We start from the raw sequence: 7,380 nt of genomic DNA on the forward strand, positions 1-7,380 counted from the left end.
CATTATTATCATCATTATTTTTATCATTATTATTACTTATCGTTATCATAAATTATTATTATTATTATCAAGCCGTTACAATTTGACAGGTGTCTATATCTTTCTTACCGATTCTCTCTTCCGCTTGTCGTCGCTCCTGTCTAGAATTGTCCTAGCCTGAACAATGGCGGCGGCCATGGTGGCTTCCGGTTTTCCGTTAACGTTACTCCCGCTGACCCCAGCCACCAATGTATTCACTACGCCACCACCGCCACCAGAGTTGGCAGCGGCCACTGAAGAATGCGACGACGACGAGACTTTCTTCGTGAGCTCCGCCTTAAATCCAGTTCGGGAGAGTTCGGGGTCGTCTTTCGCGAGTATGTCCATGAGATAGGAAATGTAGCTGGTGGCGAGGCGTAACGTTTTGATCTTGGAGAGTTTAGTGTCCGACGGCACGTTGGGAATGCAGCCGCGAAGCTGCGCGAAGGCGTTATTGATACTGAGAGTCCTTCGGCGTTCTTTTTTGTTGGCGGTGACCCTGCGCTTGATGCACCTTACGGGCACGCCGTTCTCGTACTGGATGAAAGACTGGTAGTGCGTCCCGCCCGGGGAGTTGGAGCCCGGGGCGCCGAAACTGTGGTAGCCGTCTGGGATGTGGCCGGACACGGCGGTCAGTTCTGGAGGGGGACTCAGCATCCAGTTGGGGAAGTAGCTGTAGACACATGATATAGAATGACAGGGGAGTTTGTTTGTTTAATTATTTATTCATTTGGTCTGTCTATCAGTGTCTGTCTGTATGTATGTATGTCTATCTCTGTTTGTATGTCTGTCTGTGTCTGTCTGTATCTCTGTATCTCTCTATCTATCTCTCTCTATATATATCTTCCGCTCCCTATAAACACGCACAAACTCATTCGTCCTGTAAAGTTATAGACCAGTGGAATAGTTACGTTCACGTCTAACAATACCCATAGACCTAAAACCTTTCACCGCCAATCCTGCTTTAGTATTCCACCAAAGCCTATATTCTTGCAAGATACAGCGATTTTTTGGGGGGATCATTTTGTTAGTGTTTTAGCTTGCACTGTATGCTTCCCGAGAAGCTGAGAATGTTTCTGGAAGTCTGCTGGGGTAACAATAGTTGTGTAGTGCATAGACCATGCTACAGAGCGTGGATAGGCGCTATATAAAATACAATCAGAGAAGAATCCGTTTAAACCGAGCAACGTTAATCCAAAACCAGCGGTTAACCCAAAAAATGTATGTTTGTAATCCCCAATGTTTTCCTCTTCTGTTTGAGCATACATGTAATCTTTAAATTGAAAACCCGACTGAACCGAAGAAAATCTGGTGGTCCTGCAGATTTCGGTTCAAGTGGACTCCACTGTCTTATGAGATACTCTATACTGGAACAAAACACAGTTGATAAAAACCTGTAAATTATTTGCCATATCGGCAGACCGAAGGGCTTGAACTCAGATGTCAACTGAATCGGAAAAGTAAAGCAAAGTAAAGTAAAGTATGAGATAGTGAAGGGGTTAACCCAAGGAGGTGATATAATAACAATAGATAGCATTTGTATAGCGCAAATCCCAGCTCAGCAGCAAGCTCTTTGCGCTTCTCAATCTATACTATTGCCCCTGCAGACATGAGAGCATTCTGAAACAACCTAAACTTCCGGGGAGGCACACAGGCCAAGCAGCCATTTATAGGCGCCAAAACACTAACGTACTGACAAGATCTTTCGCTGTCTATGGCCGGGTACCCATTCCCACCTGTAATTTATTATAAGGTCGTTGTGTTAACCCAAATGTTAACTCTTACCCTCCTGAGGCAGCTACAGCAGCAGCCGCGGCTGCAGTAGCAGAGTCTGGGTGCTCCGGGTAGCGAGACATCTGTGGATGCGGATAGGCGGGGTAGAAGTCGTGGGGCGTGGTCATAGCTCCTCCCCCCTGGTTTGCCCCCGCCCCTCCCCCGCTGCCACCAGTCTGGAGGGTGTGATGATGAGGGTGGTGGTAGTGATGAGGCTGGTGGGGGTGGGGGTGGTGGGGGTAGCTTTGGGGGTAGCCGCCAACGCTTAAACTCATGATGATGATGCTGCTGGGGTAACTGGTGACCCTCTACCAAAAACGTGCGTGTCCTGTCGACGGATGTGTCCTTAAGGTGTCCTTAAGTGTGTCCTGTCGACGATGGTGTCCAAAAATGTGTCGTCCTATCGGCGACGCTCGGAAGCGGATGAAAACGACAAACCTTCTTCTATTTCTTTGTTGAAACAGCAGGAGAATGCTACTCAACTTCTCAAGTTTGAGCTCAGTAGTAGTGTTTGGCTGAAGCAGCGGCTGATGCGTGTATTTCTTGTTTTTCACTTGTCCCTGTGGCTTCTTTTTTTCTTCAGAAAATGAAGCAGTTCCTTTACACTGAGCCGGGGGTAGTCGTCATGTTCGTAGGGGATCTCTTTGAAACATCTGCAAGAACAGAAAGGTGGACATACAATTATGAAAGAACTTCTACGTCATGGAGATAACGGATTACTGTCTCTGATTCTTATATCAATAATGAAGCTAGAGAACAACAAAAAAGGGTTAATTGACATACAGTCGAGCTTGCTCTAACGGTCACCTGCCGAGAATATGACCACTAGAGGGCACAAGTGTAGATGCAAAGGAGGGTCGAGTTCTGAATAAATGACAGAAAAAAGAAGCAAGCTAACAAGTGAATGAATGAACGAATAAATGAAAGCAAACGAACTAGCAATAGATCTATAAGAAGTACATTAAGATATGAATATAAACAGGTTGCGAGCGCCGTAAAACACTTACTAAACTAAAACTAAACTAATTTTAAAAAAACAATCAAACAAATAAATAAACAAAGAAAGATGGAAAGAAAGATGGAAAGAAAGAAAGAAAATACAATGTACAGAAAGTTGCAAAACAATGAACGACGGAATATTCTTGACTTGTAAGCAGCTTTCAAAGAAGAACATGACTAAAGAAAATGTAAAGTAAAAAGAGTGTAGACTTCAGCGTGAAATTTTTGTTTTTGAATAAGTCGTATGGATTTTAAGCTCGTGAACATCAATTTAATTTGTTTCAGAGATTTTCCCCCCTCGAAGACTGGACGTATTGCCATTTTTATAATACATTTCCCATATTTGAAACGATAATTTGTCCCTTTTAGGCACAAACCCAGATTTCGGGGGTTTCCAGGAATCTTGATCTACACCAAAAGTGGGCATTGCCCTACCTATAGGAACAGTTTGGTTTCATTGGTGTGTATATTTCTTTAGTAATAGAGAAATCTCACCTTGTCTTTTAAAGTAAGAAACTGAACAAGGGGCAAAAACTTTACCTGCGATTTTCTTGATTAAAACAGCTTTTTTTCGGGATAGCCCCCTTGTGCTTAAAAGCGACCAATTATTGTACTCCCTCTTCTTCGAGGCTTGGGTGCGCTAAATTTTAAAATAAACTGACAATATTTGGAGACTCTAACCTATGCCCAAAGTAACTGAAGTCTTGCTGGAGTCTAATTGGAGTCATTGACTGGGTACATTTTAGTGTTTTGTGCGTGTGTGTTTGTTCGTGCGTGTACATTCGCTCGTGAGTATGTGTGTCCAACCCGCTTCATGTTTGTGCAAACTGTCAAATTGATCCAATAATAATTGACTTTTTGAAAATGTAGATGCTGATGTTTTGCACACACCCCCCCTCCCCCACACCAATGCACTTAATTTAGATGGTTTGGGAGGCGGGCTTCGACTCTGCCTGTCAGGGCAAAAGAAGACCTGAGAAGGATACCAAGTTACAGCAGAAAGACCAAGTTACTCGATGAATAAATAAATATTTCACCTCGCGCGGTAGTTGAACTCAGTTTTTCTGTGTGCGACCTGTCCTCGTCGTTTTAAGAAAGAAAAAATTTGAAATCATGCAAACTGAGCCCAAAATGTGAAATGATGCGATTCTGTTAATTTTAACAAAGAATAATAAAGGAAAATAATCAGAAATTATGCACACAAAAAAAACGATCAAATTTTGCTAAATCATGCGGGGTGCATAAAACCACGGGGACAGTGCACCGACACAACAGACGCCAATAATCTGATTCTGAGAGACACAAGAAATATTTATGGCCAGGTGGGCTATGGTCATTCCTTTGGTCAGTGATCAATGTTGCACTGAGTAATTTATGGCCTGTCGTGATGTTTAACTTGTACATTAGTTGATGTATTTATCTAAACCTTTACTCCTGCTTTGCTCAAGACGACAACTATACGTCAAATATTTTTATGATGATAATTACACCAGTGTATAACAGGGTCAGGTAATTAACACCTGGACGCCTCATTACTTGAACGACAAAGTATACAATAGAGATTGTTTCAAGCATGCTTTGGCTTATAATTTACGAGATGAGAGCAGTGAAAACTTCTTTGCATTCAAATAAGGTTTGATAACTCTTTGGTAAAAAAAAAAGAGAGAATAATAATAAACTAAGCCAAAGCTGAGTTTCTAGTTATTACCGTGCTACTATTACTCTTTGTCGTTTTGTGTTTTTTGTTTTTGTTGTTGTTGGGTTTTTTTTAGTTTTTAGTTTTAGTAGAGGTTTTACGGCACTCGCAACTGCATAAGGTCATATGAGCGCCTGAAGATTAGGTGTTACAAGAGAGTAACACACATAAAAAAGAAGAAGGGGAGATAAAGACGATAGATGTTTGATAGGAAAGAAGGAGCAAACCAAATCAGAGCACCCGTCAACCACCCACTGTTGTTGTTTTTTGTTGCTGTTTTTTTCCCCCTCTTTAACTGTACTATAAAATAGGATCTTCGGCGAACAACAGCCTTTGCACTAGAGACTAGAGACTGGGATGTCGACATAAAGAGGAACGAGTAGAAGAAGAAAGAAGTTTCCTGAAGTCAGGGAAATGGGCAGTTCAATAACATCAGGAAAACGCAAAAAAACAAATTAAACGTAAGCTGTAAAAATTAAGCCAGCCAGATAATGTTTGCAGTTCTTATTCAAACAACAGGTAGCGTAATGTAAAGTCAGTCATGCGTTGTGGGTCTATTGTTAAATTATTTATTAAATACATCACCTGAGGAACGAAAACCCCATCATAAAATTATTTCCAAGGAAGCGATAAGGCGTTATCCTCATTAGGGCAGTAAATTTTCAACTGTTGACAAAAGCGTTTAATTCTGACATTGTGTAAATTGGCGTGTCTAGACGAGCAGCTTCCAGTGTCTAGCGATTCATTCTTCACATAGATTAACACAGTCGTCGTAGTAAACAATATTGGCTCCTTCCCATCCATCATTTAGCGGCAATACAAAATTAAATCATTATGCCAGCATCATTATTTCACAAGTGCTTAACTGGCTTTGGTTTTTGGTTTTATTTCTTTTTTTTCGGGGGGGGGGGGTGTGTTTGGTTGATTTTGTTTGCTTTTAGATGGTAGATCTATCTCTTTTATATTAGCAAGAGTTTTACGGCACTTACAACTCAATTTTGTCATATAAGTGCCGAAGATAGAGCTGTTTCATGACAGTAAAACTGAAACTAAAACAAAACGGCAGTAGACCATAAAACTGCCACTGTCTTCACTGACCTTTTCATATTAACGTGTGTGAGACAGACAAACAAAGAGGCAACCGAGACAAATGGGGGGAAGGTAGAAGAAAAAAAAAAGGGGGGGGGGATTGCCTTCTTATTGCCCATTTTCAACATACACAGATGGCCGGAACAACTTTGCAACAAGTAACGCAAAGAGAAAAACCAAGAGGTGAACAAGAAAAGACAGACAATGAGACAACGGGAATGGATGGGGTACCACGATCGTCAAGTCCGCACCAGACCTGACGCCTAAAGAAGAAGAAGAAGAAAGAAGAAGAAGAATTGGCCCAGATCATGATTAATTTATGCGTCTCTCTCTCTCTCTCTCTCTCTCTCTCTCTCTCTCTCTCTCTCTCTCTCTCTCTCTCTCTCTCTCTCTCTCTCTCTCTCTCTCTCTCTCTCTCCTGTGAGTGTGTGTGTGTGTGTGTGTGTGTGTGTGTGTGTGTGTGTGTGTGTGTGTGTGTGTGGCGTTTAAAAAGAGTCAGTGATAGGGTAGGGTCGAATCCACACCAGTGAATGATTCCAAACTTAGAGAGGGAGCGTGGATATTTTTAACCAATACACAATTATTGTTTATTTTTAAAATTATTGTTGTTATCACTGTTACTATAATCGCAATTATTATTACTAACACTATTAAGAATTCTTTTTGTATTATCATTTATTATTAAAGAGCCTTTTTATCAACACTGTTACTTAGATTATTGTTGATTCGTTATATATTTTTATTACCATCACCATCACTCATCGTAATCAGTATTGCCATTATTGTTAGTATTGATATCATCAATATCATTGATATTTTTTAGGAAAGCGCATAGAGCCTGCTGTTGAGCAGGGATATGCGCTATACAAATGCTATTTATCATTATGATCATTATTATTGTATTATGATTATGATGATTATTATCATTATGATCATTATTATTACTCTTATTTTTTAATGTTTATTATTATTATTATTATTATCATCATCAGCCTATTTATTATCATTGTTGTTATTATTATCTTTATTATTATCAGTATAGTTTCTATTATTATCATCATTATCATTATCAAATTACTACTATAGTTATAAATATACTTCTGTCATCCTGTTTTGTGTGCTGAAAACAAAAGAACTTTTGGAAGTGAACTTTTTAGTATTGTCCGGAAAATCGACCATGCTTAAATTCCGCGATATTGTGTGCCTTCCCTGAGATGGAATCATCAGAGAGTGGACTGTTAGTTTTTGTAAGTGTTTTACGGCACTTGCAACACTATAAGAAGATCAGAAGTACAAAAGAGTAACAAACACAAAAAAGAAGGAGGAGAGACCAGGATGATATATTTTGAAAGGAAAGAAGGAGCAAACCACATCAGAGCACCCGCCAACCACCCACCTGTATCGTTTAAGGTTATATGTGTATCTTCTGGAAACCCATCATAGCTATTTAACACGAAAGAGGAAATTGAGGAAGGTGGTGGGGAAAAGGGGGAGGGGAGGATGGGGTGCCGGGAAAAGAAGCAAATATATATACATGTATTAAGTAAAGGGAAGCAAAAAAAAACCCAAAATTCCTAGCATCATCATTCAAACTCAAGAACACAAATTCTGAGCCAGGAGAATACAACGGAGCTACTTCATTTTTTGTTCTGTACTAAAATCTAAAAGAATCGTTCTTTGAAATTAGAGTATAAACACGCACCTTCACACACACAAATAAAGCCTTTTACGAGTACACAATTGATAGATTCTACACAGACATAGAGAGAGGTTGGACAGAGAGGGGGAGAGGGAGAGAGAGAGGG

General features: G+C 40.3%; 1 protein-coding gene across 1 annotated transcript in view; it reads right to left on the reverse strand.

Moving 5' to 3' along the window:
* Positions 1-108: 108 nt before the first annotated feature.
* The window catches only part of LOC101863891 (heart- and neural crest derivatives-expressed protein 2), a gene marked incomplete at its 3' end in the record, with an annotated part of 11,097 nt that continues 3,825 nt past the window's right edge, over positions 109-7,380 (reverse strand). Inside the window, 2 exon segments of the mRNA XM_013081247.2 lie at positions 109-691; positions 1,804-2,444. Of these exon segments, the coding sequence (XP_012936701.1) occupies positions 109-691; positions 1,804-2,066 (846 nt within the window).

Source organism: Aplysia californica, unplaced genomic scaffold (assembly GCF_000002075.1).
Source record: "Aplysia californica isolate F4 #8 unplaced genomic scaffold, AplCal3.0 scaffold00122, whole genome shotgun sequence".
Lineage (NCBI taxonomy): Eukaryota > Metazoa > Mollusca > Gastropoda > Aplysiida > Aplysiidae > Aplysia > Aplysia californica.